The sequence below is a fragment of the Drosophila kikkawai genome, chromosome 3R, assembly GCF_030179895.1.
Source record: "Drosophila kikkawai strain 14028-0561.14 chromosome 3R, DkikHiC1v2, whole genome shotgun sequence".
In the NCBI taxonomy this organism is placed as follows: Eukaryota; Metazoa; Arthropoda; class Insecta; order Diptera; family Drosophilidae; genus Drosophila; species Drosophila kikkawai.
Genome location: NC_091731.1, coordinates 16,757,256 through 16,784,417, shown reverse-complemented (window position 1 = coordinate 16,784,417; position 27,162 = coordinate 16,757,256). Strand labels below are relative to the sequence as shown.

The window sequence follows — 27,162 nt, the reverse complement described above, 5'->3', positions numbered from 1 at the left end:
TGAAAAAAATACCTTAGACCTTAAATAAGATCCCACGGAAACAGAGATTGTAAAATCTAATTCTAAATTATGGACTTACTAATGGAATGGCCCAAGTTTTTCAAACTTATCGCAAAGTAAGTACAAACGATCACTTGTAGTTCAAAGGTGCACGGCCTAGGCTAGGCATTACACCATTGGTTTTTGTTACCGGCTTATTAAATCGCTAATCTCTCTTTCAGGTGGGCCTTTCACAAGATCCGGCAGTACCGTCTGTCAACTGGTCACACTATAGTGTTGGACACCAACTACGGAAAAGTATGTGGCCTCCAAAGGAAGACGGTCTACGATCCCCCGGAACCCTGGCAGGGAGTCCTCAAGTGTACCTACAATAGATCCAAGCCCCTGCAGCGGAACATGACTCTCGGATTTGTGGAGGGCAGTGAGGATTGTCTGCATCTAAATATATATGTGAAAACCCTGATATCGGACCAGAAGCTACCCGTCATCGTGTGGATATACGGAGGCGGATTTCAGAAGGGAGAGGCCTCCCGCGACATCTACAGTCCTGACTATTTCATGAAGAAGCCGGTGGTGTTAATTACCTTTAACTACAGGCTGGGAGCATTAGGTGAGTTGTGCCACTTTGTATTGTCTTTTGTGATTAAAAAAAATCATCTATTTCAGGCTTCCTTAGTTTTAAGGATCCGCAATTAAACATTCCAGGAAATGCAGGACTCAAGGACCAAGTTCAGGCACTCCGATGGATCAGCCAGAACATTGCCCACTTTAATGGTGATCCCAGCAACATCACCCTTGCGGGAGGAAGCGCCGGTGCATCATGCGTTGACATGTTGATGACCACGGAACAGACACGAGGTCTGTTCCACAAGGCAATCCTGCAATCGGGATGTGCACTGAGTGAATGGGTGACTAATCCGCAGTCGAACTGGGGTCTTCGGTTGGCCCAGAATATGGGCTATAGAGGCGGCGAGCAGGATGTAGATGTTTTCCGCTTTCTTAAACAATTTTCCTCCTATGAGATAGCTTCCTGTGATCAGAACATCGTCACTGAGGATGAGGTACGGAGCTTTCTACTATATGCCTTTGGTCCGGTGGTGGAGCCTTATGAGACAGACCATTGTGTGGTGCCCAGGAGACATAAGGATCAGCTACCAGAGGCCTGGGGTAACCATATACCCATAATAATGGGAGGAAACTCATTTGAGGGGCTGTTCTGCTACCAGATGACGAGGGATGATCTCTGGTTTCTTAGGAACTTCCACAATATCCTGCCGCGAGAAGTGAGTGCATCGTGCACCACGGAAGAACGGGATCTACTCGTGCGACGCATCAAAAAGCACTACTTCAGCAATGAGGAGCAGCAAGCTATGGGTTTGTTCGAGGCACTGAATATCTGCTCCCATCGGCAGATATGGCACGATATGCACCGCCTGGTTCTAGCTCGCAGGACCTACGCCCCCGAAACTCCCACATATCTCTACCGATTCGGTGTCGATTCTCCGCACTTTCATCAGTTCCGCTGGATAGTCTGCGGCGACTTTTTTCGTGGAGCGTGCCATGCCGACGAGCTGTCGTACCTCTTTTATACGGTACTGGCTACACACCTTGATAAATCTTCGGAAGAGTACCAGACCATCGAGCGTATGGTGGGCATGTGGACATCGTTTGCAGGGACTGGAAATCCCAATTGTCGGGAAATAGGAGATGCCAAGTGGGAGCCTCTCCAGCGGATGGAAAGCGGAGTGGAGCGGTGCTTCAACATCAGCCAAGAGCTGGACATGAGGGTACTGCCAGAGGCTGACTCGATGGCAATGTGGGACTCTTTGTATCCCAATGAGGCTCTCTTTTAGTGTTTAAAGCAAAACCGATATCTTAACAAAGAAATTATGTATGACAGATATATATATCACATTTCTCATAGTACAAGTCGTGCTATTCGTAAAGCCTATCCCAAATTCGATTTTGCCTGGATTCCAGAAGTTCTTTGAACTCCAGTTGCTCCCCAATGTTGAGACACATCTGAGGCCCGGTGTTATTCAGAGCTTTCCAGGAGACCGGCGAGATCTGCGCGCAGTTGGGATTATCATTTCGTGCGAACGCCACCCACATTCCCACCATCCGCTCGATGGTCTGGTACTCCAGGGAGGACTTCTCCAGTTTGGTGGCCAGCACGTGGTAGAACAGATAGGAGACATCGTCCGCATGGCTAACTCCGCGGACATGCTTACCGCACATCACCTGCCGGAAGTGGTTGAAGTGCGGCGAATCTACGTCAAAGCGGTACAGGAATGTGGGCGTTGTGGGAGCGTAATGCTGGCGGGCTAGGATAGTGCGATGGATTCCATGCCAAAAGTGCTTTATGGAGAGTATGTGAAGGCACTCGTTGAACTCCATCCGACCTCTGGTGGCATCTTCGAAGTTGTCCACCTTAAACTGACGCAGCAGATCCTTAATCTGGGACGGAGAACGTCTCTCCCTGATCTCGCGCGGAATGAGGGCCTCAAAGGCGCTTAGCATGTGTTCCTCGTCGTGCAGGGTGCTCTGGTAGGAGAAGAGGCCCTCAAAGGAGTTGCCTCCCAAGATCAGGGGCAGGTCATTGCCCCAGGCTGCTGGTAGCATTCCCCTGTGGGGTCGGGGCAGCACACAGTCCCTGGTTATATAGGGTTCCACAACGGGTGTGAAGGGAAACAGTACGTATTCCCGTCGCTCCTCCAGCGAAATCAAATCGATAGCCTTGGAGGCCATTTCAGACGCAGAAGCTCGCTGGAGGAACCGGAACACCTCCTTCTCGTTGTCACTTCCCGAGTAGCCAAGCAGGCAGGCCAGGCGATAGGCCCACTGTCCCCTCGGTTCGTTGGCCCACTCGCAGTACATGGAGCCCGACTGCATGATGGCTCTGTGGAAGAGTCCCCGCGTCTGATCGGTGGTCATCATTGCGTGGACGGATGCAGCCCCCGCACTCTCCCCCATCAGCGTCACATTCTGGGGATCTCCGTTGAACTGGGCGATATTCTGGCTGACCCACCGCAGGGCCATCACCTGGTCCTTTAGGCCAGCATTGCCCGGCACATCAAGGTCCTGATCCGAGATGCTCAGAAAGCCTTGAAAGTACAAGTAATTGGCGCAAATTAAAGTACTGTTTTCAGACAAGAAAATAACTTAAACTCCTTTCGAAAATCATATATATAAAGGTGTTTATAATATTTATCTTAAGGTGTACATCTAAATAAGAAGTGATTAATCTGGCTTACATACATCGAAGTACTTTTAAAAAGTTTCAAATTACTAAAATTAATTGTTTAATCGGCAACTCACCCAGTGCGCCCACTCTGTAATTAAATGTCACCAGCACTACGTCCTGTTTCATAAAGTAATCCGGACTATATGTGTCTCGCCCAGCTGCCCCGATCTGAAAACCTCCGCCGTATATCCAAACGAGTACGGGAAGCGGCTGCTTGGATGTAAGTCGCTTGCTGTACACGTTCAGATACAGGCAATCCTCGCTGCCCTCGACGGTGCCGAGGATGCTGTGTCTTTGCATGGGCTTTGACCGCGGGTAGGTGCAATCTCTCAATCCGACCCAGGGACATGGTGGTTGGGGGGCCCGGAATCGCAGTTCACCAACTGGCGGCTGGCCAAAGGGGATTCCCTCGAAGGAGTAGTAGAGTTCCTCGTCGTAGAGAGTTTTACGAAGAAGTCCTTGCACCGAACCATTCGTGGTGCAGACCACCTCCTTCTTGTTGGTTGCTAGGCGATACTGAACGATTTTGTGACCAATAAACCTATGGATATACAATCACATGAAACTTCTTCACATGTCACTTCTTTGATCCTAACAGGACAATAATTCTTAATGGAATTAATTACTTTCTGATACAATTTAAAAACGAAACAAACCTGTTTCAACACAACTGTAAAATAAACAATAACAAATTGAAAAGCTATCCAAAGCCCGAGCAAATTCACAGTGACGTACTTTATGTACATTTTGAGAAGATCGGCTCGACCGACTCGTACCTCCATGGCTCACGACTCCCTCTTTGCAAACAATTTTCAATTTTAAGTATACAATTTTTTAATCATTTTATTTGGACATATTAGGTCATGGTAAAATGATTAGCACAAAACAAAAAACTTTTTTAACGACATGCAAACAGTAATAAACAAATCACTCTTTAATGAATGAGGCTCACATTATCAGCACGTTCCTTCTTTATTTTTTTTTTTTCAAAATAATATTCCTTTTAACAAATAAATTTTTTCTACATTAAACCAGTTACTTTTTATACACAAAAGATGCACATTTTCCCTAATATAAATCGTGCTTTTCGTAAAACCTATCCCACACGCGACTCTGCTTGGCTTCCGGCAGTTTTATGAACTCCAGCTGCTTTCCAATGTTGAGACACATTTGAGGCCCTGTGTCGTCCAAAGCATCCCACAAGATCGGCGAGATCTGCGCGCAATTGGGATTATCATTTCGTGCGAACGCCACCCACATTCCCACCATCCGCTCGATGGTCTGGTACTCCAGGGAGGACTTCTCCAGTTTGGTGGCCAGCACGTGGTAGAACAGGTAGGAGACATCGTCCGCATGGCTAACTCCACGGACATGCTTACCGCACATCACCTGCCGGAAGTGGTTGAAGTGCGGAGAGTCCAAGTCGAAGCGGTACAGAAATGTGGGCGTTGTGGGAGCGTAATGCTGGCGGGCTAGAATAGTGCGATGAATTCCATGCCAAAAGTGCTTCATGGAGAGAATGTGAAGGCATTCGTTGAACTCCATTCGGCCTCTGGTGGAATCCTCGAAGTTGTCCACCTTGAACTGGCGCAGAAGATCCTTAATCTGGGAAGGAGAGCGTCTCTCCCTGATCTCGCGTGGAATGAGAGCCTCAAAGGCGCTTAGCATGTGTTCCTCGTCGTGCAGGGTGCTCTGGTAGGAGAAGAGGCCCTCGAAGGAGTTGCCTCCCAAGATCAGGGGCAGGTCATTGCCCCAGGCTGCTGGCAGCATTTCCCTGTGGGGTCGGGGCAGCACGCAGTCCCTGGTTATATAGGGTTCCACAACGGGTGTGAAGGGAAACAGTACGTACTCCCGTCGCTCCTCCAGCGAAATCAAATCGATAGCCTTGGAGGCCATTTCAGACGCAGAAGCTCGCTGGAGGAACCGGAACACCTCCTTCTCGTTGTCGCTCCCTGAGTAGCCAAGCAGGCAGGCCAGGCGATAGGCCCACTGTCCCCTCGGTTCGTTGGCCCACTCGCAGTACATTGATCCCGACTGCATGATGGCCTTGTGGAAGAGTCCCCGCGTCTGCTCGGTGGTCATCATTGCGTGGACGGATGCAGCCCCCGCACTCTCCCCCATCAGCGTCACATTCTGGGGGTCTCCGTTGAACTGGGCGATATTCTGGCTGACCCACCGCAGGGCCATCACCTGGTCCTTTAGGCCAGCATTGCCCGGCACATCAAGGTCGCGATCCGAAAGGCTCAGGAAACCTAAACAAGAAAACAGTATAAGTGAACATTTTTGTTTAACATTTTAATTTAAATCTGTGTCCAAAAAGGGGTTTTAATTCAAATTGTTTTATTGTTTAACAAGTAATAGTTTACTTTAAATGAATAAGAGAAATGCTTACGTAAAAACTTTAACTTAATTATTTTTTTAAAGATAGATCACATAAGTTTTAACAACATGTTCTCAAACAACACTGATCTACAAAAATATGCGTAATGCTCTTTTTTTTGCCCCTTTATATTTTGTATATATTTATATTTATATTTATTTATTTATAAATAATGTTCAAAATGGCACGAGCTATAATTAATTCTGATAAATAAATCGTTTTGAAAGTGCTATATAATATATTGTATAAAAACAATCTGCGGACAATAATGACATCTCCGAATATTAACGCTTAGCATTGATTTTTGTGTTTTGTCGACCTGTGTAATTACCTGTGAATGTGGTTTTCTCCTCGTTAAATAATGACAGATATTAAGACCGTAATAGTAATGCAAATGCTTTTATGACTGGAAAGTGGCAGCAGTGTGCAATTAATCTGTACGGCCTGTGAATTATTTCCGATCAAATTGACTTGGGTGAGCTGTGAAGGTGGCCGACAATTACGGAGCAAGAGGAAGTTTTTATATAATCGAAACTGATGTATCTCCGACTTTTGATTCAATTAAATTAATTAAACTGAAGCTTACAAACTGGCTTCAGAATATATGTTTATCTCAACAGAATTACTTGTTGTAACAACTATAAGCTAAGCTCTGACTCTTCTTGTTGTTGCTTTTGAACACATTGAACTTGATCTTGTTGTTATTGCATTTATTTAATTTTTTGTTTACCTGGAAATTATTATGTTATAACAACCTCTGAGGCTGGCGACAAGTAGAATGTGGTCACGCTAGGATGGAAATTTAACCCCATTTATCATCATAATATAATTCCTTTTTGACTTTAAATGTAAGTATAGGGTATGTAATATAAATAACTTTAAGTTTGAACTATTTTCTTGGACCATTATTAAACTCATTTGTATTATTGGTAACTCACCCAGTGCGCCCACTCTGTAATTGAAAGTAACCACCACTACGTCTTGCTTCATAAAGTAATCCGGACTATAGAAATCCCGGGAAGCTTCTCCGATTTGGAATCCACCACCATATATCCAAACGATTACGGGCAGCGGCTTGTCCGACTTAAGTCGTTTACTATACACGTTAAGGTACAGGCAATCCTCGCTGCCCTCAACGATGCTGAGAACAAAGTGCTTTTGCATTGGCTTCGATCTCGGGTAAGTGCAGTCCCTCACTCCGACCCAGGGACGTGGCGGTTGAGGGGCCCGGAATCGCAGCTCACCGACTGGCGGCTGGGCAAAGGGGATACCCTCGAAGGCGAAGTAAAACTCGTCGTCGTAGAGCGTCCTGCGACGAAGTCCTCGCACCTGGCCATCCCTTGTGCAGACCACTTTGGTTTGTTTGGTTGACTGGCGGTACTGGACGATCTTGTGGCCAATGAGCCTGGAGACACAAGGAATGAATTCATTAAAAACCAATAATAATTTAATATTTTAAGTAGTTTTTTATGGTTGGATTTTCTTATAAATTTGTCTTATTCATAGTTGCAAGACTTGGTAGTTTTTGGTTTATTTATAAGCTTTTCCTTTCTTTAAACTTAAGTAGCGACTTGAAAACGGAGCTTTTATTGCAGACAGTTATTCTGTTGACACATTAAATTACAAATATACAAAATTTCTATTTTATATGCTGTGCTTAAAGCTCATTAATTACCCAAAAATAAATTCTATATAAGCATTCCATGAGTAAACAAATTACCGAATATAAAAATAATGCACTTGAACTAGAACCTAATCTGGAGTCAAACAGTCAAACTATTTGTGATTATTTTAAGCCACAATAAACCTTATCGACCTGTACGTGTTTTATGTGGTTCATTCACTCAAAAGTGAGTGAGTAGAGTCCCTAGATTCCGTTGGTAAGGGGGAATTTCGATTCAACCCGGTAGGCTTATACTAATAATTGCATCGCTGTGACCTACTTGGTGCCCATTTTTAGCAGATCGGCCACGCCTACTCGGACCTCCATGACTCTCGTCTCCTGCTGGATTCGACACTATATCACTTTGTCAAAGTTCCCGATCACAATACAACTGAGATCGCAATACTTCCGCCGGCCGCGATCGACAGGGAACAACTGAAGCGAGGCACTGAGGCACCGAGAACCGTACAATCCGATCTATCAGTTCGACTGCGAGTACAACCCACAGCAGCCCCAATTCAGTTGTCGCCATAATCATCACACCCGGGGCTTATCGCAATGTGAGCTGTGTGGTGCCGAAACATACGGTTGTGGAGCGCGGAAAGAGCACCGAACATATAGAAGTAGACTACCCACTGATAAGCGGAGAGCGACGACGCTGACTACTCATCGCGGACAGCTGTTTCGTGTTTCTCGTGTGATTGCTTTTTAATGATGTACTCCGAGTACGGTCTCGGATCTGTTATAAAATCTGATTTAATATCAGAGCGCGGGTTAAAACATGCCAAAACCAGCAACCAAATGGGGGTATAGTTCATGCATTTGCCCCATTAGAGGAGCTAAAACGTGTACTTAGCGACTCGGACTAAAGTGCAGTCAAATTAACATTTCAATTAAAGCTGCGCGCGCAGATAACAGAAACTGCTTGGACTGCTTGCGAGCTGTTAGCGCATCGATAGAAACCAGATGCAACTCTGTGCCTAAACAGCAAATAGATCTTCTTCTTCCTAGTGTTTCCTGTCGACAATCAGCACGTGTTCCGGACTTCATTTACATTTTTATATTATTCGGAAAGTGTGTTCTTAAAATATGAAAATATTAAAATTATTTTACTAATGTGCTTTATTAAGATGTGCAATACATTTCAATAAACTGTAAGTAATCAAATTCTTTGTCTGAGAAGCCTTCTGTTTATCAGACGTTTGTTTATGTTCTCTGTCGGTTTATTTGGTTTACTTTATTTACTTTATTCCCCAGAATAGCTCAATAGAGGCTGTTGGTGCACAAACTAAGCCCCTCTTTACTATTGTTTACTTTAAAAAATTGCAGAGCCGGTTCGAATATTCTTACATTAAAATCCATGAAGTACAGAAAGCTTATGTTATTGAGGTAAGTAATTAATAAAATATTGTGCAGCTCCGCTTAAACATTCCTAACTTTAACTTTACGTTACCTATATGAAAATTTCATTGGGTAACTTGTGAACAATTATGTTTGATTGTTGGCAACTTCGTCGCCTCTGCCTTTTTTCATTTTATTTTATTGTAAATTTCCAATCAATGGCAAAGAATTTGTGTGCCACAAAATTCTATAAAACTTCGAACAACTGAAATGAAAATAAAATGCTCAAACTTTTAGCCAGAAGTTTCGAACAAATACCTGAGAGTTGGGAGTGGAAATTTCCATATGCATATAGCAGTCTGCTCAAATTCCATAAGCAATCAGGGCATAGAAAAAAGTTTATTTACGCGTAAACGATTTTGATTAATACGCCAGTCCCGAAGGCAGCGTCAACTAATTAAAAAATTGTCATAAATCCCAAGAGTTTAACCCATTTACAGTCGAGTGGCCTGGTGAGAAATGGCCGAGAAAGGGATTGCTCGTATAACTTGAGCAGCTACTTAATTACACTTGCGCGCACTTTAATTTCCAGTTAAAAAATGCTGGCCCAAAATTGTAAGCGACGGCAAAGAAATGTTAATTTTTTGCCCTTCCCTGGAAGGGGTGGGATGCGAAGTCAAGACGAGCCGAAACATTGTAAATTATAGGCTTAAGCCGGCCGATGTGCCAGGGAAGAGAAGTCAAGCTCTGCGAGCTGGTTACATGGAGGAGCTTATTAAATTATACAGAGGGGCTCGGCCTGGGGTGTGGTCTTAAATTTCCAGCATTCTAATCTCGATTTAAGCCAGTGAGAGCAGCTCCTTCGGTATCAAGTGAATTCAATGTCAAAGGGGTTAATTGAAAGTGCCGCAGCAGCTGACAGCCCTGAAAAAGGGAAGACGGGAAAAGTGCTCGCTGGGACCTTCCTTGGGTTTCGCATGGCAAATATGCAGTAGTCATAAAATCAAAGTCCATAAAACGATACCGAACCCACCGCAGTGCATAAAAAAATATTCTTCCTTGGGTCCGGCTAGAAAGTTTCATTTCTTTGGGTTCTTTTTTTTATCTGGCTTGCTTATTGCACCCAAAGGGACTTTCCATACGCTCGTGGGCCCAAACTATTTTGAATTTGAAATGCAGACAAAGTTCTATGCGTCAAAAATTATGCGTGCTTTTTGGGGGGATGTTGGACTGTGAGAGGGCGGCGTCAGGGGAACAAATTGTTTCCTTCTTTCCTATGGAATTTTTTTGTTGTGGATAAATTGAGTTAACTTTTGCCACGCTCTTGACTTTGATTTTTCTGCTTTTTCATTCGAATGTCCATCAATTAAATACATTTAAAATGAAGAAAAACTTTCTAAGAAATATTTTTAAAGTCCAACGAATTCAATGAGGTGTTTGAGATTCCTAGAAACTGTTTAAAAGGTCGAGACCTTTTTAATTAAATACAAAATTTTACGAAAAAAATGGAAACCCCAAAAAACAATTGGAAATCTTATCAAGCCCCAAAAGAAAAGGGTAAATGAAGTACAAGCCACGACAATGAAAGCAGAAAGGTCCATATAGAAAATGGAAACCGTTTTGCATTCAACTTTGCCATTTTTCACAAAGTAATTTGGTAAAAAAGCAAAATGAGTAATTATTAAACTGTCGCCCCCGGGGCTAAGATTGGGCTAAGCGGCGGGGAAGCCCCTTAAGAGCGAAGGTAAGGGAAGTCGAAACTTACTTTTCCTGTTCGAGGGAAAAAGGTGCAGGCCATAAAGTTAACTTTCCGTCGGTCTCTTAATACATTCTTCTTTTGGGGGCCCCTCAAGAAGGAGCTGCGAAAAAAGAAATAAATTAACTTTTGTTCGGTGGAGAAGCACAGCGGGGTGGGGTGTCCTGGGTGGAAGGACTCACCAAGTGTTCGGCCCCCATCAATGGTTAAATAATGGACTGCTCGTCTTATTATTAACTGAATGCTTTTTGATCTTGCCAACGCAAATTACAGGCTACAACGCCTTGGACCGCGTCACAGTGCCTCCCCTGTTCAGCCAGCAATGAAACATTATCCTGGCGCTGGTCCGGGCGTTATATATAACACTTTCAAATTGATAAGGACGGGGCGTAAGAGGCGTCGACTCCGTCGTCATTTGCCAAGTTGCCACTGTCATTGTCTGGTGGCATTTGTAATTCACTTTGATTAAATATGCAAGGATGCTGGGCTCTCTCGCAGGACGCCGCTGGACGAGGACCGCATTCAAATGCCGCAGCAATGCAACGACAGTCAAGGGACCCGAATCCCACCGATTCGCCAACTAACAAACTCGCTGTTAGCCTTATTTTACACTCGAAGAAAACATGATGCGATTTTCTGTGTCTATGATGATGCAAACAAAGGAAGTTCCAAGTACTTTTTGGGGTAAAAGGTCTTCCTTAAGCTGTTATTTTAACTATTTTAAGAGTTTTTTATAATTTGTAATATATTGTATCATAATAATCCCTTGCTATATCGAAAATATATCTCTCAGTGCACTGGGACGCTCCTTAGTCAAGTCGCCAAGAAAGCGCAAAACAAGTTTGTGAATTTCGGCAACGGCGTGTCCTCTGACAGGATATAAAACAATCAGTGCAAGCTAGCGGAAACGGAAGTGTAGCCCTCCCCTATCCCCCCCCCCAGCCCTTTCTGTTGTGTGAAATTGTCTAAATTGTGGGCGTGGCTGGCTCTCCCTCCTCCCTCTTTGTATTTGTGTGTGTGTGTGAGTACGACTCTTGTGAAATGTAGTCCAAAGTTGTTTTGTGGCCGCTGCCGCTCCAAGAGATGACTAACCAAAAGAGCTGGCTAGAGAAGTGCTTGGGGAATGGGGTTGGATGTGGATGTGGACGAGAATCTGAATAGTTGGTGTGGGCAGGTCTCCGCCTTTGACTATTGTCTATTTTTGTGTCTTTCTCTTTCTGCTTCTGATTGCATTCGCTGGAAATTTTCAGCTGGGTTTATTAATGGGTTAAATTGAAATTTCACGCTTTGCTGGCTTCGGATCCCGTTGCCAGGGCTTGGAAAAGGTCAGGTCGGCAGCGCTTCTTGAGAGCTATCCTTGAAACGAATGCATATTTATAGTAATGCGGGTCAGGTGAAGCGAACTGAGAGATTGTTTGAAAAGGATAATCAAATGCCAGAGAGTGACATTGTAAAAGCACGGACACTTTGGACTTTACACGATTTAAGTCAGGCTTCTTGCTTAAATAAACTAGAAATTCAAGAGAATCTGTTTCAGATGTAAATCCAACATTTTTCTAGTACTTCTCTCTGGGAAAAGTTGTCAAAGAGGCGTGGTTGAATTCAAGCACACGCATAGATTGAATGACGAACTTTTACTTTTCAACTGTCCCATCCGGATACCCAGCATTCAGGACCAACAATGGGCACTGAATATTTTTCGGCTGCTCCTTCCGCTGTCCGCCCCTCGTTACTCTCTTCTCCACGATGTCAGCTGTCAAGACTTGGTCCGTTGTTTTTCTTGTTCCTGTTTAGAGGATCCTGGGAATGCAAGAAACGGATGCGCAGGGCGAGGCAGCCGAAACCAAACAGTTTTGTGGCATTTTCTTGCACTCCCAGCCACTGCACAGTCCGGCTCCCTCACATCCTGGTCAATGCTCGTCGTCGTCGGCGTCATAGTCTCGTTTTGGTGGTTTATAAATGGAATGGAATGGACGCTGGCGGCGGAGGTCAGCCTTTGTTCCTGCTGCTGCTGACATCGTTGTCCTTCACTGCTGCTGATTCGGCAGCTGCAAAGGAGATGGCTGCAGTCGGGCTGGCCTGGGCTGGGATACGTCCTTTCCTCACAGTGATAAACTGCTGCGTTGGTGGCTTCGCTCCTCGGACATTTGGGACTATTTTGCTGGCAAGCAGGGGAACTCTGCGAAATGTTCTATAGTTCATTATACCCTGGCGAAAAGTATTTTATACTGAATAAGGCTGATTTTTGCATTAGCATTTTAAAAGCATTGATTTTATTTAAGTTGAGGCAATATTATTATTAGAAAATGTTAGCATTGTAAAATGTTTTTTATTGTATAACTTTAAACAAGTCTGAAAAATAATTTAAATTCAAATTTAGTAATACTACTGAATACACAAGAATTAAAATATCTTTAAGAGCATTTAAAATGTCAGCTCTATTTTTTTTTTTTTTTTTTTTTTTTTTTTTTTTTGAAAAGTTTTATTGGTTTCTTTAGTCTTGGCTGCAACAATAACAATTCTACTAGTATCAAATAACAATTAACATGTAGTAGAGATAAAGGAACAATAACAATACAATTTAAATCAGTTTATTTGCCGGGTTGGCAGCTCCCGGATAGTGGTCCTCTTCAGTCGACGTCTTCCTCTCGTAGTAGGCAGCGCTCTGGCCAGCGGGTTGGGATGTCCAGTCAGCCTGGCTCGGTGTCGGGCAGCAATGGTATTAATGGCGTCTCCCACAGCAGGGACGCGTAGCTCTCTTCTTATGTCGAGGTTTCGAAGATACCACTCAGCGCCTGAGATGCGCCTCAGGAACCGAGATTGGAACGCCTGTATTTTCTGTAGGTGGGTTCTGGCTGCAGTGCCATAAACCGCCACTCCATACTTCCATATTGGAGCAAGCAGGGACTGGTATAAGCGGGTCTTGTATGCCAGGCTCAACTTCGATTTCGGACCAGTAAGCCAGCTAATACGCCTGGCCGTGTTTTGGAGTTTGGCTCTGACCTGCTTGATGTGCGACGCATATGTCAGCTTCTTATCCAGCGTCAAACCCAGGTACGTGTGCTCCACAAGTTGTGGCAGGAGCTGACCGTGCAGAAAGACACCAGGGCAAGTGCCTCTCCGCAGGGTGAACATGACCACCGCACACTTATCAGTGTTGATGGCCACATTCCATCTACAAGCCCAGTTTTCAAACTTCTTTAGAAGCAACTGGAGTTTGTCCGTCGCACTGTAGATGCAGCTTGACCTGGCCAGTATTGCGGTGTCATCCGCGTACGTGGCAGCACACGTGCTCGTTGAGCTTAGGTGCAGCGGCGCGTCGTGGGCGAAGAGGTTGTAAAGCGTGGGCCCCAGCACGCTTCCTTGTGGGACTCCAGCTCGAATCCTCCTGGTGGTAGAGGCCACTCCGTCCTGGACCACTTGAAAGCTCCTGTCCATGAGGTAGCTACAGATAACCTCATATAGCTGTGGTGGCAGGAGTTTCTTGATTTTGGACAGGAGTCCTTCATGCCAGACCCTGTCAAAGGCCTGCTGGATGTCCAGGAAAGCAGCCACAACATACTGCTTCCTTTGGAACCCCTCGACAATGAAGTCAACAACTCGGTGGAGCTGTTCTGGGGTGCCATGGCCTTTGAGGAAACCGAATTGATGCTTCGGTATTGCCTCAATGATCTGGGGTAATCGCAGCATCCTATCCAGAAGACACCTCTCAAACACCTTAGCGAACGTGGGAAGGAGACTGATTGGCCTGTAACTAGCCACATCGTTGCAGGGCTTCCCCTTCTTGTGCAGCATCACCACGTTTGCGTTCTTCCATGAGGCCGGGAAGTGTCCAAGTCGCAGTGCGGCATTGTAGACTAGGACCAGGAAGAGAAGTGCCTTAACCGGAAGGAGTTTAGCAACTCTACTGGAAATGCCATCCGCTCCTGGCGACTTCCGGTTCTTCAGCTTCCTGATCCTGGCCTGCACTTCCGTGAGCAGGATCGGTGCGATGGGAGGCGACATTTGGTGTGGTGTCTCCAGAGATGCTCGGACCTTTTCCGTCCTGTCCTTTGAGGATGTGGCAAACGGGGTAAAGCGTTCCTCGAGACTTTCCGCGAAGGCTTCCGCTCGGTCCAAAGGTGTCCTCGCCCAGTTTCCGTCAGCTTTTTTGACAGGGAACTTAGGGGTAGCTTGTCGCTTGTTCTTGCCCGCAAGCTTCCACAGCGCGTAGTCAGTGTCCTTGTTTGGTGTAGCCTCCTCCAGCTCCCTGTCCATGCGCTCCTGTCGCAGCTGTTGCAGCATCCTCCTGACGCGGTGAGCAAGCCTGCGGTACACTCGCAACACCCTGGCTTCGTGCGTCCTTGCATATTCCCTCCGGAGCCTGTGTTTAAGGTCAATCAAGGCCCTGATGTCCGGTGGCAGAGAAGCGCGGGGCACCATGCGACTGTTTCCTTCCGGAGGCGCGGCGAGCTCTGCTGCAGCCTTGATTTTGGAGTCCAGGAGGGTGGTGGCGTCGTCTACGTCATTGGCTGTGTTGATCTCCATATGCAGGTGTATTGAGTCCTCCAAGGTTCTTTTAAACATCCTGACGTCAGATCCGGGGGGCAGGAGCGTCCTTCTTGGCACATAAGCGCTTCCTGGCAGGTGTAGGTTGACTATGAGTGGGATATGATCCGAGCTAAGCTCAAAGGATTCATTAATAGTCAGCCGACGTCCATGGAGTCCTTTAAGTAGGGCGAAATCCAGAGCAGAAGGGGTTCTGCCGTTGCAGGGAAAGCACGTAGGTCTGCCAGTGGCCAGGATTTGTGTGTTCGTGTTATCCAGGGCCTCAACCAGCATTGTGCCTCGCCTGTCAGCTCGGAAGTTGCCCCAGTTGCGGTGCTTGGCGTTGAAGTCTCCTCCTAAGATGGCTTTATCTCCACAAAGGTTAAGCAGAGCCTCAAATCCATCACATGTCCAGGTGGGGCGAGGGGGAAGGTAGACCGCTGCCACATCCAGATCTCCAAAAGGCGAGTTGAGAGTGATCATCGCCATCTGTGCCAATCCCAGGCGTATCGGGTTGTGCTGAAAGTAGGTCAGTCCACTTCTGACCAAAATCGCAGCTCCACCTCTGGTTACAGCACCAGGGAAGTCAGCTCTATGGAGGAAGTACCCAGGAATGTTGAAGAATACTCCGTGTTTAAGGAAGGTCTCAGACACAAGCATAATGTCAATGCTATGTCTTGAGAGGTACACCAGAAGCTCCTCTCGATTAGCAAGGAGACTTCTGGCATTCCATATACCCACTTTAAGGGTCCCCATGGATAGTTGGCATTCCTCTTTTCAGCTCTCTTACAACAAGAGATATCGTAGCTAAGGAGGAAGCCAATTGGTCCACAGTGGCCTTGAGGCTGGTAAGCATGGTCACTATCCTCGTCATGTCCCAATCAGAGTCTGGGTTGGGTGGCGCTGTAGTATTATGAGACCTGCCTCGGCTTCCTAGCACTGGGAAGTCGTCCTGCAGGTTATAGCTTGCCTGCCTGAATCCAGGAGGAAGTTCAAAGGCGGCCGTATGCGCGGCTGGTTGTTGCTGCTGGGCTCTCGTCCGTTGGGCATACGACAACCCTGGTTGAAGCATTGCCGACGGTATTGCAGTATCACGTCTGCGGGCACCTCTCCCTGAGTTGTTAAATGGCAAATTCTCTCTGGGGAGGACTCTCTTAAGCAAAGATGCAAAGATACGGCATTTTTTGTCATATGCCGCATGGCCTTCTCCGCAGTTAGCACAGCAGAGATCCGCTGCGATGACTGCCTTACAGGCCTCAGAGCCCGTCCAGTGACTGTCTCCACACCTTCCGCAGACTGGTGGTTTAAGGCAATAGTTCTTGGTGTGATTAAATCCGAAGCATCGAAAGCATTGTTTCAGCCTGTTGCTATCCCTTTTTAATTCAGCTGTAACCCTCTGCCTGCCAATCTTAGCAATCAATAGCGCTTCTTTATTATTAGGGGCCTGCTTAAGGTCCACAAACCAGCAGTTCTGCCTCGCCTGGTCCGATGATTTTTCTTGAGTTCCAGAGCTTCTTGTTCTAGACGGGGGGTTGTAGAGATTCACAACTGTATGCCCCAATTTTGTAAATTCCTGAATAATAAGGCTCTGCGGTGTAGTAGCAGCCAGGTTTTTGAGGACTAAACGGAAGCTCCTGTCCTCTTTCAAGCAAAAATGCGTGTAGATGACATTGTTAGCAGACAGGAGCCGGGTAATGGCTCTATGGGTGGTGGAGTCCTTGGCATATATGCGCAAGTCTCCAGAGCGGGCAGTGCGCAGCTCAAAACCATCTTCCTCAATCTCCTGCAGGAGCACCTTCTCCATTTCTACAATGTTATTCACATTGGGAACAGTGATCGGCCTCGGTTTGTAGATGGTGGTAGCAGGGGGCTGAGCAGCAGCAGCCACTTGTTCAGCCATAGAGGAAGTCTCCTCCACAACGACGTCCTCATCCTCACAATCCATATCCAGTGCGAGGTCTGACGAAGAAAGGGGGGAGAACCGATTCGCCATCTGGGGTTTACTGATTTTCAACTTCCTGGATAATAGATCAGCTCCAGGAGCACGCCTCTTGAAGGAAGGCCTGCCCGGGACAGTTTGCCAGCTCGGCTGGGGGTTTTGAATGAGTCCCCCAGGAGCGGCTCCTCTCCACAGAGGGAGTGCTGAGGACTTAATTACATCCAGAGCTTGAGCTGCGTCCAATTTAGTCAGCGCCTTACTCGGGAGCTGGTTCTTCTTACTTGCTTGCTTTGTAGTAGCGTTAACGAGGGAAGCCTTCTCCCTTGCCTTACGGGAGGTGGTTGGTTTCTCAGCTGAAAGATTAGCTTCAATCTCAGAATGAGAGGCATAGAGAGCATTAAATTTTTTCACAGGGCAGTTTAAAGCATCCCTCATTTTTTTTTTGAACAGCAGCCACATTTGCTTTAATGTCAAAATCTGATTCCGAAGAGCTTGACACCTCAGCAGGAGAACTTTTATTGGTGGCATTGGAATCTACCAATCTGTCTAAGAAGGTAGACAAGTCGCTTTGAGCTTCGCCCGGGCCTGCAGAGGAAATCTTACGCATATCTTTAAGTTTAAAAGAATTATCCATTATTAACCCTCCCGCTTGCGCTAGCGCAAAGCGAGAGGCAGATGTACACGAAGTTGACCCAAAACACACTCACAAGACGCTATTTTGGAAAACAAATTTTCAACGGAAGACCGAAAATATTTTTTATAGAAAAAAAAAATTTTTTTTTTTTTTTTTTACTTTTTTTTTGAGGAGCACAAAAATGAAACACGTCCACACGCTATGACAGTTGGCTTGACAATGAATGTCAGCTCTAAACTTCATCTCGTCTTACTTTTGCTGATTGTCATTAGTTGCCTGCGGTTGTGGCTGCTTTATATTGATGACTCTGGTGGGGCTCCGGCAATTTGCATTTAGGATAAGTCACAAGTTACAGGCCCCACCACTCGGGGCACTCACTTTACAATTTACGTTTGCAAAGAATTGAAAAGTCATTTGCAATCTGAGAAATTACTTGCTTGACTTTGTCGAGGTTGCCTCCTTAATATTTAATGCTGCCAGAGTGGTATATGATCTGCCTTTTTCTATTTCACGATGAAGAATACATGGTCATTCCTTTCTTTTTTTATAATTTAATTTGTCATATGACAAATCACGAACTCAATTTTATAAGAAAAATTTTGCTTCTTTGAGCCAAAAGAAAAAGTATGTCGTCACACTTAATTTCACTGTCAGATTTTGAAAATAAATAACCTTTTTTTTTTGTGTTGTTAACCCCTCTGGTTTCCAACAAGTTCAATTAGTGTCTGTTTTATGATTGAAATAGCAAAGAAAGAAGCAAAAAGTCGAGGTCTTGACCGTAAACAGAGATATTAGATATTAAGATATTATTTAGAACACCATTTTGTGAAAATATTAAATGAAATAATAAAGTAAAACATATTTTAAGCCGCTTTCTTCCAGTGCATACATTTCTGTACAAGGATCTATGTGGCTGTCCCGTCGAAAGACAACTCTAATTAGCAACAACATAATGTGCTTAGGTGTGGCTACACTGGCCGCAGAACCGCACTCATTACATTGTCACACCTTTGCATCGTCCCCCGGACTCATCCGTTCCGCCGGAGTCGGCCCCGCAGAAGCCCCGGAATGGTGCCATAAATACTGTGTGCAGCAGACTTGGCGGCCCTGTCTCGTGTTACTGTACTGCTCTGCTAATTTAAATTTATTGGAACGAAATTTATGCGACGCAGTTGCTACGGAGGGGTGGTGGTAAGTGGGTGGTGGGATTGGTGCACGCTGTATGCTATATGCTGTTTGCCGAGGAGGGAATGGGTTAAGGGGCGGTCCTGCATCTCCTTCGTCTGCATGCAAAATTTATGACATTCGCCTGCATTGACACTGGCAGGCTTCGAAATATGGCAGCCAACTGTACAGCGGCCATTTTTATTTTATTTTTACTTATTTTTTCTGCTATTTCCGGTTGCAAGTGACAGAGAGAGAGAGAGAGAGGGAGGCAAGAGGTTATGCAAATGTTGCGGTTTGACATTACTTGTTTTGCCAACTCAAACATTTGGCTCCTCCTTTAAAGCAGATCCTCAAGAAGGTTGTGTGTTCAGTATTGGACTCCCAAGAGAGAGAGAGAGGAGCTATCAACGCCCAAAGTCAATAATAAATATTATAAAATAAGGCTTACCTGCGCCTGAAACCTTATTGCAAAGTGTTTTATGTTTTCACTATCAACGATCGACCCAAATCGTTGAAATTCCCTCTGCCAACACAATTTTTTAATACTATACAGTTTGTTTGCATAATTTATAATGTAATTAAAGCGATTGGTGTTTGTTGTAGATTTCGCTGGAGTGTGCCTAAACTCATTTTCAGTTTTTGTTGTAGTTCTGCGGTCGTTAGTCATGCACCGGGTTTTTCCATAGGGGAGAAAGGCCGAAAAAAATCCTGGTAAAGAGAAATTTTAATTGAAATTATAATAGCCTCATTATGCAAATTTTCGTTTTTGTTGCTTATTTTTCACCCCGGTTGTGGGACACACACATACACCAAAAAAATAAACACAAAACAAACACACGAAATCCAAAATGTCGCTCCCCTCGCTTCAGCCTTTTGTTTATTTTCTATTTGTGTTAATAACATTTTTTTTTTTTTTTGGTTCCTGCTGTGTTTGTCAAATGTTTGTTTTGTTGTTTATAGCAATTTTATTGTTTGCCTGTCGTGGGGAATTTCTCATTTCATACACTTTATTATTCAACAGTTATTCGTCGTTGTTGTTCTATTTGCAATCGTTTTGTAATTTCCAATTTCAGCTCAGTAATTGTATTTGTTTGGCGGATCGCAGCAGAAGGGTAACTCGGCTGCAATATTGAATTAGAGGCTGTGGTATTACCTTAAAAAAGTTCATGAATATATTATCAATTGAATTGGAATTTAACGAGATTTTTTGAAATCTTTTTTATATATTTTAAAATATTATTTAGGCAAGTTCTACCTTTAGGTTCCGACTTTTTTCTAGTATTAACTTTAACCAACAGAAACGAGGCATTCCAGTAAAAGATAATTGCAAATTATAAGCTCAAATGTGGTTTAGTTCCATTTACAGCTAAGCAACTTAGATTTGCAACCTTTTGCCGTGCCGGGGATTCCCCCTGTTTGAATGGGCACCCCAACCGTAGCCTGTTTGGACTCATTTACAAAAGGCATAAATAATGTAAGCCAAAACAAATTTTTAACGGCACAATTTCGCACAACTGGATGCGCACAAATAGGGGAAATGCACCTGTTCTGCCAGATTTTCACCCCTCAATGCTCCAATTCACCGGAGCCTGGGTCAACGACCCATTTGGCCCAAATGCGTGGAACGTGCGAGTATTACCATTTAATAGCATTAACTTGAAATATGTAAAGACAAGCAGACCAACTGAATAAAATGGGACAAACACTGGGCAGCCAATTGGCTGCTCACAGGGTCTATATCATCCTAGGGCATATCAGTTTTTTGGTTTAAAGATCTCTTCCCTTTCTTGCTTGTAGTTTATTTATTTTTGTAGTATAGATTTATATTTGCTGTATCTAAAGAGGCAAAATGTCTAAAAAACTATCGAATATTCCTGATATTTATTAAAAACCAAATCATGGCTTAAGGGCTTTGCATTTCATATCTTCATTCTGAACTCAGCTTCAATAGAAACCATTCTGTGAAAATATCGAAATAAATCTTTTTTTAGAAAGATACAAAATTAATCAAAGCTATACTTCTCCTAAAAGTTCATTTAAAAGTCGCTTTGAACCGATATAAAACGCATTCTGCCTTTCGTGAACGCTTGATAGTCCGGGAAGGCAATTTCATAAATATAACCAAAAGGCCATCAGAGAGAACGGGCCAGGAGCGAGCGCAGCCATTGAAAAAAAAAACCCCCTTGCCCGGCCAAAATGTGCAATGGGCCGTTGAGTGTAGCATAAATATTTAGTCAGGCGGTCCATTAAAATTTATGCAAAAAAAGCAAAACAAATTGGTGAAACTCCCGCGGATGGCATCGTAAAATTTTGTGCCTTTTGCATATGGACATCCTTAAAGACAACTAAGGCAGCTGAACCTACCCGCTCATGGGCAATTAAATGGAATCCTCTTAATTTCCATTGCCACCGCAAACATGTTCAAATGTCACATTAAAAATGGTTGCTTCTGCTTTTGCATTAATTAAAACTGCGATCGATATATATGTATGTTTCTGTGCGGGTGTGCATGCAGGGGCATTGGGATTATAACATTTTCTGTAAAATGCAAAAATTGACAGAAAAATAATAACAATTGGCAGGCACAAGTGCGTATGCACAGCAGATATTCCCAGAAACATAACAATGCACAAATTGCACCCACATCTCACCAATTGGCATTATGGTTCCGGCCATATTCGGTGGCAAGTGCTCTCGATTATGACCCGACTGGGAGCTGCGGCCATAACCGCAATAATGGATACCGGAGTCGATGAAAATTAATTGTTATTTTCATGATTCATTCAATGTGTTTCTGTTAATTGAAAAACGCCTAAAGCTTAGTGTTCTTGACGCCCTTAAGGCAAGTATTTGTACCTTAGTTTGAAAACAACATTTTTCTCCATGTCCTAATAGGACAATGATGAATTTGTAATTATCGGTTTAGGGTAAACTTTAATTACCAATTTATTGCTATATTTTTGTATTATCGGATGCGGGATAATTCTTCATTTCCATAGGATAATTTTAAATATATAATACCGTTTATCATCTGCATCAGCAAAATAATTCCATTGTTTGCATTGCAAAGCAATATATAAAACCCAAATAAAGTCGTTTACCAGAAAAAAAACGGCTAGTTTACCAGCTTTGTAAAACCCACATAATTGATTATATTAAATTAACATTAAATAAACACGGCAAAGTAAATATTTTGGTGCTGCGGTAACCGGAATCTAATTCGGATTGCGCAATCATCCGTAAACCTAATGAAATACTAAGATAAAACACATAATTAAATGGCAAACAATTGCGTAGAAAAAGCGGTGTGTGCGTTCAGAAAATAATTACATGGTATTTGTATGCTTAGGCATTTGTTTGGCTTTTCCTTATTTTTTATTTTAAGTAAGGTCGAACTAATGCTTGGACCTACTAAAACCCCAACAACTGTTTGATTTCTCTCCAAAAGTACAGTGTTAAATTATATTTTATTGCATCAGCAGACTTAGTTCTGATTTTAAAGTAAGCTAAGATGTTTCTTGCAATAAATTAAGATTTAACAGATATTGAAAATAATTATTATTATTAAAAATATTCATAAATACATCTCAAGAGCGACATGTAATTATAAAAATATTATCTCAAACCCTCGTATTTCTTAGCTTCAACCTTAATACTCAAAAACTCCATTGCGAAATAAGTTTAAATTTTAATTGAAAAATTCACTCTACCCAGGAAAGTGTGAAAACATATTTTTCAGATTTATTTTAGCAATGCACTTTATTTATGTTCTCTTTGTTTGCACCCGAGCCCCTCTCTTCCTTTTGCATAGCCAAACATTTTTGTTCACACAATTTTCAAAGTAGTTTTTCTTGCGAATTCATGGAATTTGTTTGCAATTTAATCTCATACTTTTGCTTCTCGAAAAGCCTGGCAGAGCAGTCAATTTGTAAGGTTGCTTGTCTAGATTGTATTTGTCACCGGACTACAATCCATTTAGTATCTGCAGATTTAAATGTGAATTCAATGTCCATCACAGAGTGTGAAATCCCTTTGTGGCAGCCCCTGGCCACGTGCTAATAGCAGCAGCTACTGTCGAGGACCTCCTACAGCTCAGCTGAATGGACGCTCGAGTGTCCTTGGTGGCGTTTTCTTAAGACTCTTAGCTCCGCAACTTTGAATGCGGATTGCATCTGCACGGCGTTGCTCATACGCCATGTGGTCCCTCCTCCTCCTCCTCACAGCCGGAACAACTGAAGATTATTTCCTTGTCGGAGTTAAAGCCGAAGTTGGCCAGTGAGATTGCCTAATAAAGTTTTACAATCCTATTTCAACTTATTTTTGCACTCTAAGCTTGTTCAGTTTGTGGTTTCCAAAAAAAAATAGTTTTATTGAAGCAGCTATGTAACCTTTTTGCATGCAACCTTTTGGTTAACCAAGTAAATACCAAATAAATTGTTGCTTAAATATACAGATTCTTAAATTTGTAGTTTTACAATTATGGAAGTTATTTATAAAACTTCCCTGAACATTTTTTTTAAATACAGCGACTCAGGCTGGACTCTTGTATATATTTCTTATTATTTATTGATTGCATTATCAAAGGACCTCATTTGCAGCTGACAAGTCCTCGAGGGTTCTCTCCTTCGCTGGCCCCTTTCTTTTTCTGCGAAAATCAAGCCAAAGGAAAAGGAAAACTGTTTGATTTTTCAATTAATTTGCAATGACTTTGACTTTCAATGGATTGTACATTTTCAGCTTCATTAACTTTCCGCCTCCGTCTTTGCTTTAAAGTGATTCTGCTGTGCCTGGAAAAATAATTATTCTAGATTGATAATAATGCATAAATTAATCATTTGTGACTTATTTAAAAAAGATTTTAATAATTAGAGCAAAATAAAGAGGTATTGTCAGTACTTTCACTTGTTTTCCTCCTTGAAATATTTATAAAAGTGGTTTCTTGAATGCCTTTCAAAAGCCTTGATTTAAGGTAAATGCGTAACACAGATATTGCTCAACTTTCTTCCAGTGTGCGATGACTCTGCTCACCGTTGGCGCTGCCATTAATTACCAAACTCATCCAAAGTAATTCTATGGGAAAATTAGTTTAAGCGGGCGTGGCAGCCGCCTTCGGATGATTCAGAGCTGTCAGAGTGTGGATTGCCTTCGCTGCCGCTGCCACTGCCACTGCAATTATTATGCAATTACTGAGGGGGAATGCCAGCGGTGTGAGGATGTGTAGGCCGACATCGTGCTTCTATTGGCTCGCGGAGGGATAACTACATAAAACTGTTACCTAAGCAACCTGCTGCACAAAGTTATGGCCGCGCCCTACCCCCGAGCCGACGAGCAGGAAGGCAATTTAGCGGTGGCAAAGCGTTCCCCACTCACTCCCTCGCTTTTTGGCCTTTTGTCTTCTTTACGCGTCGTCGGTGGCTGTGTAATATTTTTCTTTCTTTTCCCGACATCCGACTGCTCTTTTTGCGGGGGCCCGCTGCATGAAGGAAAAGCTCATAAAACTTTTTCAATTTCACTTTAATTTCGCCGGCATTCTGTGCCGTCTTCATCGCCATCGCCATCGCCATCGCCATCTTTTTGCCGGCGCTTTTTCTAGCAACAAAGGCATTTGGCGAATAGGCCTCTTCTTTAGTTGTGTAAAAATTCAATTATGTGCATTACCTTACATAAAGCCCATCTACACATTCGCATAAGCACTTAAAAAAAACAGCCTACAACCAACCAAAATAAGTTAACAATAAATTGCACTTGCATATTTTTATTATTTAATATTTAGCAAAGTTAAATTCTATAGATTTTTGGGGCTTTTAGAGGTACCTTTGAAAAGTTCATGTAGTTGAAAGGGATTTATACAGAAGTTCTTTAAATGCTGAAGATATATATCCACTATTTTAATTTCAAATTTAAAATATTATATTCCTTCAAGGCTGTGATTCTACTTTCGCTTTTGTGTATTGATCATTTTCGAAATCAAATATACATTTCTTTGTGTGTATATATACAAAATTTTTATTCCGAGGGCAGACATTATGGACGCAAAGAAGGTTGGATGAATTTGTTTCTCGCCTTCGCCGTCTAATGACAATCAAATTAGCAGCATTTTCCTTGGCGCCAAAAACTTTTTCCATTAAACGTGCTATTTTTTTTCAACTTGCTTCAATAAATTGATTGAGCAAAGTTACGCTGCGTTTGGCTAAAAGCAATTTTTGTGTTTTATTGTTGTCAAGCTTCGAGCAATTTCAACTTGAACTGCACTTGGTCAGATAAACTTGTACATGCACCCACTTCCTCCGTCCTCCTACCTCCTACCCGTGGCTAATCAAAATGTTCGCCTCTAATTGAAGTTTCTTGTTACCGGTTTAATTTCGTGTTCATAATCTTATGCAGAACACACGATTAGGTTTGAACCAGCCTTTAGGGGGTCGGCAAGCAAGTGAGGTGGGAGGTGTTGTGAGGCTTAAATCTGGCATCTATGTACTTACCAGCAACCTTGATTTGGCCATACACTAATGGTCAACATTATAGGTCGATTGGATATAAGCAGGATAACTGATTGATTACTTTTTAAACGTTCTCAATAAGTGCTCAATAACGCAGTATTAAACTCTAAACATTTATGGAAACTATATTATTTTCAATTAAATTAAATCCCTTGAGAATTTTAGAGCAGGATGTACGACAAAATAGCCTTTAGATTTGGATTTACAATTCGTAAACGCACTGTAAATCTCAAAACCTACTTCGCTGTGTGGTTGGATTAGGAACATGGGCGTACAATGTGCTCGAGCATCGCGGCGGTTCATTAGTAATTAGAAACTTTAAGGATCTCCGGCGGTGCTTGGAAGCATCCTATACACACAGACCCTTTCAGCCACACTCCGCTACATTGCCGAGCCAAGATTTCCATTCGATAATTTATAATTTTTCAATCCTAACCAATTTGATGCCATGTTCGTGACCCAACTGGCAAACACCCAGCCCTTGTTCCCCTGATTTCCGTCATCCTTGGCTTATTAGAAAGTATAAAGTAAAGGGGGACCATGATTGAGGGGGAGAGCAAGGTGAAACGATGGCAATGTCATCGCATCATAAACATGAATAATTGCGATGCTTAACGGGCGTTGAAAGCTCAGGAGACCTCAAAAGGAGACTGGGTTTGGGTTCCTCCTTCTTCTTTATATGTGTCTTGCGTTTGTCGTGATACCCAGCAATTCTAGAAAATTTACGGTATATTCTTTTCCATTAATGAAAAAGTATAACTAGTTTGATAAGTATAAAAGTTATTTGGGTAAGCTTTAAAATCAGTTACTATCCGAATTTTGTAAAATTAAAATGTATATAAATTATTATATACCAATCTCTTTAAGATATTGCTATGGACTTCTCCATGTCGTAGCCTCAGACTTGATAGACTATGACATCTGTATATCATCTTACATATTCTTTAGACATTACAAAATTAGTTTTTTCATTACTACCGAGTATCTTGTAGTCGTAGCCAACGAATTTCCTTGTTGGTTTTGTCCTGTGTGCGTTCGTGCGCAAGTTCGAAGTTCCCACAACTAAAAGGATGGGCTTGGATGCAAGGGGCATACATGAAAAGTAGCTTAACATTAGACAGGACGACATACGACACTTGTCGGGCAGTTGGTGCCTTTCGCATTCCTCCCCTGCAGCTGAAGCCCTCATCGACAGCCACCGGGTGTGACCCACGGAGGGGGATAGTGATATAGATAGATAGATAGAGATAGAGTGCTGACCTAGTCTTCGTTTTGCCCCCTCTGTATATTTCTGTGAGTCCTGTGCCCTGCATCGGATGTTAGCTCCTTCAGCTGGCGCTACTCTCCAAACCTCCATTATCCTCATTGGTGCATTTGTGATTCGATTTGATTTGGCTGAATAGATAGATTATGGTTCCCATATATACATACAAATGTTCATATGTTTGTGTGAACTGAATCTGGGTTAGTAGGGGATTGTATCGCATAGATGTGTGCTGTGATATCGGACGAAGGCCTTGTACATTTTCATTTTAATGTTTGCTAAAATTCATTCTGATCGAAGCCCAAAAATTCTGTATATTATTTCGTGGGTGTAACAATATTCATTGTAATAATTTTTATATTAATTTATCTTCAACACTTTTAAGATACGACAAATTATACCAAAATAATTGTTTTAAAAATAACTATTTTATGTTTTTATTTAATATTAATGCTTTTTGAAACTCGTGTCAATGATTTCTATCCGCGCAGAAACCACTTCAAATGTATCTAATTAGGCTGAGAGCAAACCAACGCCTAAGCCAATTGAGCGAATCTTTGCCTGACTAATTAGCGGTTTTTCCACCCAACTGCGGAAGGGGTTTTAAGGTCCTTCCGAAACGTTATTCATAGCTATTGCCAATTGGATTTGCGTGTATCTGCTGGGTGAACGGAAGCGGAAAGTTTTTATTCAACAATGACAAAAAGACAATGGGTAAACTTTGCTATTCCTGTTTTTTCGAACAGGAGA

General features: G+C 43.1%; 3 protein-coding genes and 1 long non-coding RNA gene across 5 annotated transcripts in view; 2 read left to right on the top strand and 2 right to left on the bottom strand.

Moving 5' to 3' along the window:
• The first annotated feature begins 69 nt into the window (after positions 1 to 69).
• On the top strand, positions 70 to 1,854 carry LOC108083994 (esterase B1-like). The gene is made up of 3 exons (XM_017180008.3): positions 70 to 116; positions 222 to 610; positions 667 to 1,854. Exons 1-3 carry the CDS (start codon positions 70 to 72, stop codon positions 1,851 to 1,853), a joined length of 1,623 nt encoding a protein of 540 aa, XP_017035497.1. The 3' UTR covers position 1,854.
• Positions 1,855 to 1,875: 21 nt separating this feature from the next.
• Positions 1,876 to 4,145, bottom strand: LOC121501881 (esterase B1-like). Of its 2 annotated transcripts, none has more exons than XM_041774407.2 (3): positions 3,980 to 4,145; positions 3,319 to 3,785; positions 1,876 to 3,104 (listed from the first exon to the last, which is right to left on the bottom strand). In XM_041774407.2, the coding sequence occupies exons 1-3, from the start codon at positions 4,024 to 4,026 to the stop codon at positions 1,936 to 1,938; spliced, it is 1,683 nt and encodes a 560-aa protein (XP_041630341.1). In that variant the 5' UTR covers positions 4,027 to 4,145; the 3' UTR covers positions 1,876 to 1,935. The 2 variants fall into 2 exon arrangements, with proteins under 2 accessions (XP_041630341.1, XP_070143134.1); XM_070287033.1 differs by having other exon boundaries at positions 3,901 to 4,025.
• A 32-nt stretch (positions 4,146 to 4,177) lies between these two features.
• On the bottom strand, positions 4,178 to 7,773 carry LOC108083995 (esterase B1-like). The gene is made up of 3 exons (XM_017180009.3): positions 7,568 to 7,773; positions 6,563 to 7,029; positions 4,178 to 5,496 (listed from the first exon to the last, which is right to left on the bottom strand). Exons 1-3 carry the CDS (start codon positions 7,612 to 7,614, stop codon positions 4,313 to 4,315), a joined length of 1,698 nt encoding a protein of 565 aa, XP_017035498.2. The 5' UTR covers positions 7,615 to 7,773; the 3' UTR covers positions 4,178 to 4,312.
• Positions 7,774 to 8,152: 379 nt separating this feature from the next.
• Positions 8,153 to 27,162, top strand: part of LOC138928857 (uncharacterized) — a 37,215-nt gene continuing 18,205 nt past the window's right edge. The window contains exons 1-2 of the long non-coding RNA XR_011445252.1: positions 8,153 to 8,441; positions 8,545 to 8,676. This is a non-coding gene — a long non-coding RNA (uncharacterized lncRNA). The remainder of the gene's footprint in view (positions 8,442 to 8,544; positions 8,677 to 27,162) is intronic.

Bases quoted from the DNA above. Each gene is read 5' to 3' on its own strand.
- LOC108083994 (XM_017180008.3), top strand. From the start codon at position 70: ATGGACTTACTAATGGAATGGCCCAAGTTTTTCAAACTTATCGCAAA. The intron at 117-221 runs GTAAGTACAAAC...TCTCTCTTTCAG, and splicing joins TTTTTCAAACTTATCGCAAA to GTGGGCCTTTCACAAGATCC. The intron at 611-666 runs GTGAGTTGTGCC...CATCTATTTCAG, and splicing joins CTACAGGCTGGGAGCATTAG to GCTTCCTTAGTTTTAAGGAT.
- LOC121501881 (XM_041774407.2), bottom strand. From the start codon at position 4,026: ATGGAGGTACGAGTCGGTCGAGCCGATCTTCTCAAAATGTACATAAA. The intron at 3,786-3,979 runs GTACGTCACTGT...GTATATCCATAG, and splicing joins CTTCTCAAAATGTACATAAA to GTTTATTGGTCACAAAATCG. The intron at 3,105-3,318 runs GTGAGTTGCCGA...TGTACTTTCAAG, and splicing joins TTACAGAGTGGGCGCACTGG to GCTTTCTGAGCATCTCGGAT.
- LOC108083995 (XM_017180009.3), bottom strand. From the start codon at position 7,614: ATGGAGGTCCGAGTAGGCGTGGCCGATCTGCTAAAAATGGGCACCAA. The intron at 7,030-7,567 runs GTAGGTCACAGC...TTGTGTCTCCAG, and splicing joins CTGCTAAAAATGGGCACCAA to GCTCATTGGCCACAAGATCG. The intron at 5,497-6,562 runs GTGAGTTACCAA...TTTCTTGTTTAG, and splicing joins TTACAGAGTGGGCGCACTGG to GTTTCCTGAGCCTTTCGGAT.